The following is a 13663-nucleotide window of genomic DNA, read 5'->3' on the forward strand; positions in this document are numbered from 1 at the left end:
TAGGGAGGGAAATATATCTCTGGTGTTGGGGTCTGACCGTAGGTGGCAGAAATGGGAGAGGATGATGTTTTGTTTCCAGAGATTGATGGGATGGAAGGTGAAGACCAGGGAGATTGTGTCCTTGTTGTGGTTGGAGGGGTGGGTTCAAGAGCAGAGGTGTGGAAAGTGGAGGAGATGCGCTGGAGGGAATTGTTGGCCATGTGGGAGGAAAAGGAATTCAGGATAATGTGAGATTTTCAGGCTTGTGTAGGCTCTACAAACGTTTGATGTTGACAAGTGCGACAACTCTGAAGAAATTGCTGGGGACATGTCTTAGATAGATAAATCTCTGTTTAGGAAAGGTTTTAAGGGATTTGGGCTAAAGGCAGGCATATGTAGTTAGGACACAGATCAGCCATGATCTCAAAGAACGGTGTATCAGACTCCAGGGACTGACTGACCTACTCCTGTTTCTCTGACTGAAGGACAAGTCTTCCGTGTTCATTATATGGTCATGTTCCACCAGCAGCTCAGTCACGTCTGAGAGGGTGCTCAAGAACATACAGATACTGAGACACAAACATTACACAATGGTCTGAATAAACATGCCCAATTCTAACCATTTCACCCTGGGATTGGGTGTGATTGTGACTGCCTTTACAATATGAACCACTGAAAGCATGGTTCTATCACCCAAATGAGCTTGTCTGAAGTATTGGCAAAGAAACTTAACTCATTGAATACTCCAGATCATCAAACAAGTCAAAAGGAAATGGCTGCGTTCCCTCAATCTGTGGAAACAGTATCACCATCTGGAGGAGGATAGTAAATGCGGATGTGTGAGGCAGTGAAGACAGGAAAGAATGAAAGGGTCGGGGGAAAGAAAGCAGAGACAATTCCCACACTGAGCCATTTACTATTCCAGTTACTTCACACTGAACTGTACAGGAGACGTTACAGAGTACTTGCATGTTTAATATTGTTAGGAAGCCAGAAACCTGTGAACTGTCGACAAAATGGATTTCTTTCAAGTTTTGTGGAAATACCTGGAGTGCTTTTTTTGAAAAAGTTTATTGAAAGACTGCTGTGGATTTTATTTTTTTTTAAAGTCTTCATCAAAGTGGCAGGATGGTGATAGATTCTTAACCTGCATGTTTAATATTGTTAGGAAGCCAGAAACCTGTGAACTGTCGACAAAATGGATTTCTTTCAAGTTTTGTGGAAATACCTGGAGTCCTTTTTTTGAAAGAGTTTATTGAAAGACTGCTGTGGATTTTTATTTTTTTTTTAAAAGTCTTCATCAAAGTGGCAGGATGGTGATAGATTCTTAACCAAAAACAGAAATTGCTGGAGAAACCCATCAGGTCTGGCAGCATCAGTGGAGAGAAAGCTGAGTTTGAGGCTATGTTTAACTAAAATCTAATATAAATGTGACATTTAATTGTTCATATCAGTAACTGGGAATGATAATTTTTCTAAACATTGTGACCCATGGAGAAGTGGGACTGAAGTGACACTGCAGTCTCCATGGAAACATCAATGAGGAGCCAGCCCCATTTCCACTTGAAGGTTTCTTGCCACCTCTTGAGGCTGTACTTGGAGAGAAAACAGGGTTAATGTTCCGAGTCCCCTGACCTTTCCTCTAGAGCTTCTGAAGAAGGCTCACTGGCCTCAAAACGTTAACTCTGTTTCTTTCTGCACAGATGCTGCTGGACCTGCTGAGTTTCTCCAGCAATTTCTGTTGCTGTGTATTTCAGAACTCCAGCATTTGCAATTCCTGGTTTCATTTTAATTGCAATTTGTTTCTTTTTTCAAATACTGCACATTCACCAGATGTTATTTACATCAGTAAATATCTCTTGCTGAGGATCCAATCAGAAATTAGCTCCCTCTTCCTTTACATGGGCTCCTCAACAACCTTGTATGATGGCTCTCTTTCTGACCTCCCCAGAGCTTTCTACGTTGAGAGTTTTCTCCTCCCTGGCTGCTCAGCCCCTCAGGGATTCTCCCCCAGCCCTGACTGCTGGTCACCTGCTAATCCCAGCACCTCTGCTGTCCTGGGTCTCTTCCCCTTCCACCAACCTGCTGGTGGCTCCTTCTCTTCAGTGACAATAAACTTAATCCTCATTCGAATCTTGTCTTCCTCTGGTGGTTGTGAAATGTAGGCCAGCAAACACCCTTCAGTGATGGTAAACCCGTGTAACTTGCTGGGCATTCAGGTGGGGTCACATGTCTCCCCGAAATGTGATCTCATTAAAATGCCTTTGAATTCAATGTTCAAAGTGACATTCTGAACTTTCAAACAAACAGGTCACAAAACAGCAAGCTAAAACAGGTTTACATTCTTAATGAAGGGCTTTTGCACGAAACGTCGAGTTCCTGCTCATCTGATGCTGCCTGACCTGCTGTGCTTTTCCAGCACCATCTCAAATAGGTTTACTTCTACTTAAGTACCCAGTTCACCAATAATAATAAAAATGTGTCAGAAATGTTTGTATCACTTGCACAAAAAAGAACAGAAAAGAATTAAACTGCAATTTGCCTTGAATTGCTTCACCTACCTTCACAGTCTACTCTGCACAAACGTGCAGCACCTGGAAAATTGGGGTCTGCACACCAATGACTATTGACTTGAAAGATTCCAAATGCTGATATTGCAGGCCTGTTGTCTTGGCTTTCACGACGAAGTGCTCTGCTTGGGTCATATTCACTTGCGAATCGGGCGATGCACACCCCTGGAATGAAAACGAGCATCAGAGGCCTGTTGTTCAGAACATGTGGCAAACACAAATGTGGTTCAGATGACACCTCACGGAGTGGCACAGAGAACAGTAATGTTTGTCTTTCAGTAACCTGGTAGATGTCCTCATCCTGACTGTGTGTCGCTTGTCTGAGGGATGTACGAGCACAGAAAATGAATGGCAGGAACAAACATCTCTGACTCAAACCAGGATTACTAGATTACTTGGAAAAATACATTTGTGAGGACCCTGGGCTCTGTGATTTGCCATAGTCACGTGGCAAAGTCCGAAGTCACATGTCAGGTTACAGTCCAGCAGGTTAAAAGGAACAACGCTCGAAAAGCTTGTGATTTCAAATAAATGTATTGGTCTATAATCTGGTGTCATGTGACTTCTGACGTTGTCCACCCCAGTCCCACATTGGCACCTCCACATGATAGTCACGTGACCCTCTGCGGTCAGTGCTTTCAGTTCAGGAGAAGCCATTAAAACCTCCCATGGAGCAACCGTAACCGATTGTCTCTTGTTCCCCTGCACCCCAGCCCAAACCCCATCCCCCATCACAGCCATGACCACCACAGGCTTCTCTGTGAAGATGCAGCACGCCAGAGACAATGAGGGGAACAATACTCAGAAAGAATCCTTCTGGATCCCCTCAGCTGATCGAAACCAATCCAGGAGATCACAGTGTTATCTACAATGCTGTTTTCTACAGAATCACACCTATGGTTATCTGCTCCACAAAGTGAATTAACCTTGAAGCCGAGAAATAAATAAAGTTACACTACGTTTACCAGATTAGTAACGGGATCCTGAATGGCAGACTATGATACAATACAAGGGGAAGCTGCTGGGAGTGACTTCACTCCTTTATTTCTGACAGTGATTTGGGAATAGCGAACTTCAGCAGTGCTGAGAAACACTGCATTCTGTTACAACTTTCCATCCTTCACTCGAGCACACAAACAAGGAATTAGGGAACAGGCCACTCAGCCCTTCAAGCCTCCTATACCTTTCGGTAACAGTGTTGGAGGTGATTTCCTCAAATTCTAGGAGCAGTAATTACTGTTTTATTAGACGTTACATTGTTTTGAAACTTTGGGGGAAAAAAAGGTCAAAGCCACAGCACTTTCAGAAAGTAGGAAGGGAGATGAAGGCAGTGTGCACATGACAGGAAGTGAATCAACAGGAGAGAGAAATCTACACTGCTATGTGACCCAGCAGCTTCTGCTGCTTGATTTCAAGTACTCCTGGACACCCGAGTTTGTCGAAGAATAATAAGCAATGAAATTCACAGTTGTCCTTGGAGAAACCTGTGTGGGGGAGCTCATGGGGGGGGGGGGGGGGGGGGGAGGCAGCTAAGTGGCTACTTTCTTTTTGTAAATATACAGTAATCAGTAGACTGAGTTTGTTTTTGATTTATGTTTTTATCAAGATATATCTTTTGATTAAATTCTAATAATTTTTTAAAAAGGTTTTAAGGTAGCCCAGAACAGTGATTTTAGAGCAGTTAGACTGGATCTGCAGATTGTTAAAGGAGCAAAGATGGCCAAAAGTAGAGTGATCTGCTCTTCCTGTTGGATGTGGGAGATTAGGGAGAGGTTCCATGTTATGGATGATTATGTCTGCAGAAAGTGTGCTTGGTTGCAAATCCCATCAGATGGCATGGATCGGTTAGAGCGGCAGTTAGAGGCAGAGAGGAATTTACAGGAGCGAGGGGGCATGTTGGATGGCAGTCACACGAAGGGCGATAAATCAATGATCCAGTCAGGTCAATGGGGGCAGGTAGGGCAGCTGTCTCCTGTGGCTACCCCCATCTCAAACAAGAATGCTGTTCAGGAAAATGTAGGGGGTGATGGACTCTCAGCAGAAAGTAGCACTGACAGCCAGGTTTCTGGGACCGAGACTGGCTCTAATGTAATGAGGGGTACACTAAGTTCCAAGTGATTGATTGTAATAGGACACTCTCCAGTCAGAGGCACTGATAGATGTTTCTGCAGCTGACCATGAGAAACCAGAATGGTGTTTTGCTTCCCTGGTGCCAGGAGCAAGGATATTTTAGAAAGAGTGCAGAATAGTCTCAAAGAGGAGAGGGACCAGCAGGAAGTTCTTTTACACATTGGAACTAACGATACAGGAAAAGATAAGGAAGCAATTCTGAGGAGAGGGTGTAGGATGTTAGGCAGGAATTTCAAAAGAAGGTCCTCGAGGATAGTAGCCACTGGTCACGTGACTGTTGACATCACTACTGGTCACATTACTGCTCCCACTCAACCTCCCACTGCAGGGACAGTGTCCATCCCCACTCCCAGCTTCAGCTCTATCCTAGGCCCCAGTCCCAAGCCCTGCCGGGTACTTACCATCCCCTCATGACTTCCCCTTCATTGAGGACCATTAGTCAGTCCTCAGCAAAGGACCCACCTTCATTCCACTTCACCCCCATGTCAGTGAACTCCAAACACGCCGCAATGTTGAACACTTTTTCTGTTGCCTCCACCTCTCTGCCTACTTTTAGGTTTGTGACGCTCACCCACCCTCCAAAGACCTCTTCTCCCACCTCCAACCTCTTCCATCCTCCTGGACACCCCATCGTGCCCTCTTAACCTTCCTTGACCTCTTCATCTCCATCTGCCATTGTGACATTAACCATCTCAATCTCTCCGCCCCTCTCACTCACTCCAACCTCCTGTCCGTGTAATACGCAGCCCTCCATTCCTGCCACTCCAACCCCAACCTCACATTCAAACCAGCTGACAATGAAGGCATGGTGGGAGGATGGCACACCGATCTCTGTATCGCTGATTCCAGGCGCCAACCCACTGACACTGCCTCCTACTGTCCCCTCAACCATGACCTCATCTCCCATCACCAAACCATTATCACCAAGACCATTCACAACCTCATCACCTCAGGGGATTGCCCTTCCACAGCCTCCAACCACATAGTCTGGGAACACCGCACTGCCTGATTCTACCTCTTACCCAAAATCCACTAGCCTGACTGCCCTGGTCAAGCCATCATCTCTGCCTGCTCCTGTCCCACTGAACTCTTCACCATTTATCTCGACACGGTCCTGTCCCCTTTGATCCAGGATTTCCCCACACATGTTCGAGACACCACCCATGCCCTCCCTCTCCTCCATGACTTCTGATTCCCCAGCCCCCAAACACCTCATCTTCACCATTGACACCTAGTCCCTCTACTCCTGTATTCCCTATAAGGAAGGCCTAAAAGCCTTCCGTTGCTTCGTGTTTCGCTGACCTGCCCAGTCCCCCTCCACTGACAATCTCATTCGATTGACAGAGCTGGTCCTCACTATTAACAACTTCTCCTTTCAATCCTCCCACTTCCTCCAAACCAGAGGGGTGGCTATGGGCACCCACATGGATCCCAGCTATGCTTGCCTCTATGTAGGGTACATAGAACAGTCCATTTTCCACAGCTCCACTGGCATCATTCCCCCATCTTTTCCTCGGCTACATCAATGAATGTATCAGTATTGCCTCGTGCTCCCATGAGGAGCTTGAACAGATCATCCACTTCACCCACACCTTCCCCCTGACCTCCAATTCGCCCGGACCATCTCCGACATCTCCCTCTGGTTCCTGGTCCTTTCCGTCTCCGGCGACCGATTCAACACCAACATCTCCTTCAAACCCACCGACTCCCACAGCTACCTTTATGACACATCCTCCCACCCTAACTCCTGTAAAAACACGATCCACTACTCCCAAATCCTTGCCCCCCTCCCCCTGCCATATCTGCTCCCTGGATGAGCAATTCCACTCCAGGACATCCCAGATTTCGTGCATTTCCCGCCCTCGAAACCCACTTCCCCACTCCCAACAAGAATAGAATCCCCCTTACATTCCAAATCTAACGTATCATTCCTCTGATATTTTCACTGCCAACATTCAGACCCCCACCACCAATAATATATTTCCTTCCCTCCCCCTAATTGTGTTCCACAGGGATCATTCCCTCGGTGACTCCCTTGTTAGGTCCACACTCCCCACCAATCTCCTCTCCAAACCTGGCACTTTCCTTTGCCGCCATAAGGTGTGAAAAACCCTCCCCCACACCTCCCCCTGCACCTCCATCCACGGCCCCAAAGGATCAATCCACATCCAACAGAGATTTACTTTTATATCCTCGAACCTCATTGACTGCATCCATTTCTCTCGATGTGGTCAGACAGACCGAGTTCAAACTCGCAGAACAGTTCAGGGAACATCTCTGGACCGTACGCACCAACCAATCCTTCCTTCCTGTGGCTATCCATTTCCACTCCCTTGATGGTATGTCCATCCTGGGGCTCCTCCACTATCTAACCAAGGCTACCCACACACTGGAGGAGGAACACCTCATCTTCCACCTCAGGAGCCTACAACCACACGGCCTCAACATTGCATTCACTAGTTTCCAAATCTCCCTTCCCCCAACCACATCTCAGAACCAACCCTCCGAATTGGCTGCATCCTCTTGACCTGACCAACCTGTCCATCCTCCTTTCCAAGTATTGGCTCCACGTTTCCCACCAACTTATCATAATCACCTCTTACCTTGCCTCACTTACCGCTCCCCTAGCTTCTCCTCCTCTCCGTCTATTTATTTCCCAGTTCCCTTCCCACCCCCCCACCCCACCCCCCCAAGTCCTGATGGAGGATTATGACTGAAACGTTGACTCTTGCTCGTCAGACGCTGCCTGAACAACTGGGTGCTTTCCAGCGTCATACTTTATCAACTCTGGCTCTTCAGCATCTGTAGTCCTCAGGATCTGCTAATTACTCACGGTGCCACAAGCTTGTGAGGGTAGGAAGAGGATGATGGAGCAGATGAATGCATGGCTGAGGAGCTGGTGCAGGGGAGAGGAAAACACATTTTGGGGTTATTAGAATCTCTTCTGGGGCAGAGGTGACCTGTATAAGAAGGATGGATTGCCCCTGAATTGGAAGGGGACAAGTATACTGTCAGGGAGATTTGCTAGAGCTGTTCACAAGGATTTAAACTAGTAAGAGGGGCTGGGTGGGACTTGGTGGTATTGAGAAAAGAGAGCAGTCTGAGACTGATACAGTTAGGAAAAGGACTGAGTCAAACAGTCAGGGCAGGCAGGAGCAAAGTAGCGAATGAGGTAGGACTGATATATTAAACTGCATTTATTTCAATGCAAGAAGCCCAACAGGAAAGGCAGATGAATTGAGGGCATGGTTAGGAACATGGGACTGGGATATCATAGCAATTCGAGAGATGTGGCTCAGGATGGACAGGATTGGCAACCTAATGTACCAGGGTATGGATGCTACCGGAAGGATAGAAAGGGGAGCAAGAGCGGAGAGGGCCTGACATTATGACTGTACTTGAGGAGGATATTCCTGGGAATACATCCAGGGTGTAGTCATTTGGGTGGAAGTGAGAAATAAGAAAAAGATGAACACCTTATTGGAATTGTACTATAGATACCCCTCAAACGTCAGTGGGAAATTGAGGAACAACTTTGTAAGGAGATCTCCGTTATCTGTAAGAATAGTAGGGTGGTTGTGTTGGGGTATTTTGATTTTCCAAACATAATCTGGGGCTGCTGTAGTGTTAAGGTCTTGGATGGAGAATAATTTTTGTTAAGTGTGTACAAGAAAATTTTCTGATGCCGTATGTGGATGTACCTACTCGAGAAGGTGCAAAACTTGACCTACTCTTAGGAAATAAGGCAGGGCAGATGACCGAGGTATTAGTGGGGGAATAATTTGGGGCCATTCACCATAATTCTATTAGTTTTAAATTTAAATTTCCAAATTTGAGCAAAGGCCAATTTCAATGGTATTTTGCAACAACTTTCAGAAGTTGATTGACTTTGATTTTCACAGGTAAATGGGAAGCTTTCAGAAATGAGATAATGAGAGGCCAGAGACAGCATGTTCCTGTTAAGGTAATGGGTAAGGCTGATAGGTGTAGGGAATGCTGAATGATGAGAGAAATTGAGGTTATGGTCAAGGTGAAAAAGGAGGCATATTTCAGGTGTAGACAGCAAGGATTGAGTGAATCCCGAGAACAGTATAAATGCAGTGCGATTATAATTAAAAGGAAGTCAGGAGGGTGAAAAGGGGACGTTAAAAAGCTTTGGTAAAGTGAGGGAAGAGTTTGCTGCACCTCACTGTCCACTAGACCAGATGATTGGAGGGAGGCAAATGCTATTCCCTTGTTCAAGAACGGGAAGAGGGATAATCCTGGGAATTACAGAGCAGTCCCTCTTATGTTGGTGATGGGAAAATTATTGGAGGGGATTCTGACAGATAGAGCTTCTGATTATTCAAAAAGCCATATTTTGATTAGAGATAGTCAGCATGGCTTTGTGAGGGGCAGATCATGACTCACAAACCTTACTGAATTCTTTCAGGACGTGACAAAACACATGGATAACGGTAGAGCAGTGGATGTGGTGGACATGGATTTTAGCAAGGCGTTTGACAAGGTTACCTATGGTAGGTTCATTCAGAAACTAAGGGAGAAGGGGATGCAGGGAAATCTGGTTGTCTGGATACAGAATTGCCTGACCCATAGAAGACAGAGAGTGGTGAGAGATGGAAAATATTCAGCCTGGAACTCTGTGATCAGTGGTATTCTGTTCTGGGACCTGTGGTCTTTGTGATTTTTATACATGACTTGGATGAGGAAGTGAAAGGATGAATTAGTCAGTTTGCTAATGGCTCGGAGATTGGTGGAGTTGTGGATAGTGTGGAGGGCTGTTGGAGATTACAACGGGATATTGCCAGGATGCAGATCTGGGCTGAGAAGTGGCAGACAGAGTTCAATCTGGAAAAGTGAGAAGTGATTTATTTTGGAAGGTCTAATTTGAATACAAAATATAGGGTTAAAGGCAGCATTCTTCGCAGTGTGGAGAACAGAGGGATCTTGGGGTCCACATCATAGATTCCTCAAAGTTGTTGGAGGGAATCCTGAGGGAAAGGATTTCTGTGTATTTGGAAAGGTAAGGACTAATTAGGGATACTCAACAGGGCTTTGTGCATTGAAAATTGTGTCTTGTGGAATTGATTGAGGTTTTTGAAGAAGTAACAAAGAGGATTGATGAGTGCAGAGCCATAGATATGATCTATATGAACTTTAGTAAGGCATTCAACAAGGTTCCTCATGGTAGACCGGTTCGCACGATTAGATCTCATGGAATACAGGGAGATGTACCATTCAGAAACAGAACTGGCTCGAAGGTAGAAGACAGAAGGTGGTAATGGAGGGTTGTTTCTCAGGCTGGAGGCCTGTGATCAGTGGTGTCCCACAAGGATTAGTGCTGGGTGCGCTGCGTTTTATCATTTATATAAACAATTTGAATGTGAACATAGGACGTATGGTTAATAAGTTTACAGATGACACCAAAATTGGAGGTGTAGTGGACAGTGAAGAAGGTTACCACAGAGTACAATGGGATCTTGATCAGATGGGCCAATGGTCTGAGCAGTGGCAGATGGAGTTTAATTTAGATAAATGTGAGGGGCTGCATTTTGGAAAAGCAAATCAGGTAAGGATTTATACACTTAATGGTAAGGTCCTGGGGAGTGTTGCTGAACAAAACGACCTTGCGGTGCAGGTTCACAGTTCTTTGAAAATGGAGTCAGGTAGATAGGATAGTGAAGAAGGCGTTTATTGGTCAGTGTATTGAGTATAGGAGTTGGGAGGTCATGTTGCGACTGTACAGGACATTGGTTAGGTCACTTTTGAAATCTTGTCTCCCTGCTGTAGGAAGGATATTGTGAAACTTGAAAGGATTCAGAAAAAATTGACAAGGATGTCACCAGGGTTCGTGGGTTTGAGCTATCGGGAGAACTGAATAGGCTGGGGCTTTTATCCCTAGAGAATCAGAGGCTGAGGGGTGACATTATAGAGGTTTATAAGATCATGAGGAGCATGGATAGGGTAAATAGACGATGTCTTTTCCCCAGGATGAGAGAGTCTAAAATGAGAGGGCACAGGTTTAAGTTGAGAGGGGAATGATTTGAAAGGAAACTAAGTTGCAATCTTTTCACACAGAGGATGGTACATGTATGGAATGAGCTGCCAGAGGAAGTGGTGGAGGCTGATACGATTGTAACATTTAAAAGGCATCTGGATGGTATATGAATAGAAAGGGTTTCGAGCAATATGGGCCAAATGCTGACAAATGGGACTGGACTTATATCGGATATCTGGTTGGCTTGGACGAGTGCTGTACATCTCTATGACTCTAAGATCATGACTGATCTGATTTTAATCTCAACTCTCCATCTCTGCATACTCCTAACAATCTCTCAGTGCCTTAGGAATGAAAAATTTCCCTACCTCTGTCTTAAAATGATTGAAAGATTCCACATCCACTGCCTTTTGAGAAAGGGAATTCCAAAGACTCAAAACACTCTGAGAGAAAAAATCTGTTTCCACATCTCTGTTTTAAATTGGCACCTCCTTATGTTTAAACTTTGTGACCCCTTGTTCTAGATTCTCCCACAAGAGGAATCCTCCTTTCAACACCCACCCAGTCAGGTTCCCTCAGGCTCTTACATGATTCAGTTAAGTCACTTCTCACTCTCTCTCAACTCTGAAGGATTATGGTCCAGCCTGTGTAGCCTATCCTCATAAAGCAATCAGGCTCATTTCAGGGATTTGTCCAATAAACCTTCTCTGAACTGCTTCCAACTCATGAACATCCCTCAGTAAATACGCTGACCTGTACTGTGCACTGTAAGTAATCTGGATGGGGTCTCACCAATACCCCGTGTAACTGAACCATAACCTTCCTGCTCTCACATTTAATTCCCCTCTCAATAACCTGGAATATTGTTAACTTTCCTGATTACTTGCTGTACCTGCACCTTTCTGTGATTCATGCACCAGGACATCTGCAACCTCTCGCCAATCAGATTATCTGCTTTTCTGTTCACTCTATCGAAGGTACAATTAAAGGACATGGGATTTGGGGGTCGTAGATTGAGAAGGATAGAGAACTGGTTGGCAGGCAGGAAGCAAAAAGCTGGAATAAATAAAGGTTTTTCCAAATAGCAGGCAGATATTAGTACAGTGCCACAAGGATCAGTGCTTGGAGCCCCCAGCCATTCACAATATATATTTACTGTTTGGACAGGAGACTTAATGTTACAGCTCCGAATTTGCAGATGACACAAAACTGATTGGGAGGGTGAGCAGGCTGAGGGAGTGAACGAGTGCATGGCAGATGAAATACATTGTAAATAAATGTGAGGTAGCAAAAGCAGGAAAGCCAATCATTATTTGAACGGCTGTAAATTGAGAAAGAGGAATATGCAATGAGACCTGGGTGGCCTTGTACACCAGTTGCTGAAAGGAACCATGCACATGGGGTGCTGTCCTTCGTAGAGAGCGGGTTTGAGTACAGGAACAGGGATGTCTTGCTGCAATTGTACATGTCCTTGGTGAGAGCATGCCTGGAATATTGTGTGCAGTTGAGGTCTCCTTATCTGAGGAATGATGTTCTTGCAATAGAGGCAATGCAACAAAGGTTTACAAGATGGATTTTTGAGATGGCAGACCTGTCATATAAGGAGAGGTTGAATTGGTTAGGGTTGTACTCGCTGGGGTTTAACTGCATGAGGGGATCTCTCATAGAAACCTATAAAATTCTGCATGGATAGGATAAATAGATAAAGTCTTTTCCCTGGCGTTGGGGAGTCCAGAACTAGAGGGGCATAGGTTTAGGGTGAGAGCGGAAAGATATAAAAGAGACCTAAGGGGCAACGTTTTCACGCAGAGGGTGGTACGTGTATGGAATGAGCTGCCAGAGGATGTGGTGGAGGCTGGTACAATTGCAAGATTTAAGAGGCATTTGGATGTGTATATGAAAAGGAAGGGTTTGGAGGGATGTGGGCCGGGTGCTGGCAGGTGGGACTAGATTGGGTTGGGATATCTGGTCGGCATGGACGGGTTGGATCGAAGGGTCTGTTTCTGTGCTGTACATCTCGATGACTCTATGACTGCACAGGGTAAATGAAGAAAGGGTGTTCCTGATGGCAAAGGACGCAGAATCGGGGTCACAGTCAAAGGATACAGAATAAATGGGTTAGGAGAAATATCTTCACTCAGAGAGCCAGTGGAATTCTCTGTCACAGAAAACGGTCCAGGATAAAACATTGAGTGTTTTCAAGAAGGAGTTGGATATAGCACATGGGACCAAAGAGATCAAAGACCACAAGAGAAAATCAGCAACATGCAGTGGGGTTGAGTGACCAACCATGCTCCCTGAATGGCAGAGCAGATTTGAAGGGCCAAGTGGCCTATTCCTGCTCTTGCTTGGAGGTGAACGAAAGGAGCGGTGAACCTGCAGAGCTGACAGTCCGGGAAGTGAACTCTCTCACAGCTCACTGCCTCTGGTGTTTAGTTTCAATGATCTCCAGGCGTCAGGGTTCAGTCTCAGCAAAATAAGCAAATAGTGAAATTCACAGCTGACCTTACAGACCTCTGGATCACGGAGTTCCTCACAGCAGAGGAACAGTTAGTGGTTTATTAAGTCTAACCCTACTCTGTTTTTTTTAGATTAGAGTGGTGCTGGAAAAGCACAGCAATTCAGGCAGCAACCGAGGAGGAGGAAAAGCGACGTTTCGGGCAAAAGCCCTTCATCAGGAATTGAAGCAGGGTGCCTGCAGAGTGGAGAGATAAATGAGAGGGAGGTGGGGGTGGGGAGAAAGTATCAAAGAGTACAATGGGTGAGTGAGAGAGGGGATGAAGGTGATAGGTCAGGGAGGAGAGGGTGGAGTGGATAGGTGGAAAAGGAGATAGGCAGGTAGGACAAGTCCGGACAAGTCATGGGGACAGTGCTGAGCTGGAAGTTTGGAACTAGGGTGAGGTGGGGGAAGGGGAAATGAGGAAACTGTTGAAGTCCACATTGATGCCCTGGGGCTGAAGTGTTCCGAGGCGGAAGATGAGACGTT

General features: G+C 45.7%; 1 protein-coding gene across 2 annotated transcripts in view; it reads right to left on the minus strand.

The window, feature by feature from the left end:
• Window positions 1-13663, minus strand: part of LOC122555591 (lysozyme C-like) — a 59299-nt gene that overhangs the window by 12654 nt on the left and 32982 nt on the right. For both annotated transcript variants that reach the window (XM_043701623.1, XM_043701624.1), the window contains one exon: window positions 2541-2714. In XM_043701623.1, coding sequence (XP_043557558.1) covers window positions 2541-2714 — 174 coding nt within the window. The remainder of the gene's footprint in view (window positions 1-2540; window positions 2715-13663) is intronic.

The sequence above is a fragment of the Chiloscyllium plagiosum genome, chromosome 12 (genome assembly GCF_004010195.1).
Source record: "Chiloscyllium plagiosum isolate BGI_BamShark_2017 chromosome 12, ASM401019v2, whole genome shotgun sequence".
In the NCBI taxonomy this organism is placed as follows: Eukaryota; Metazoa; Chordata; class Chondrichthyes; order Orectolobiformes; family Hemiscylliidae; genus Chiloscyllium; species Chiloscyllium plagiosum.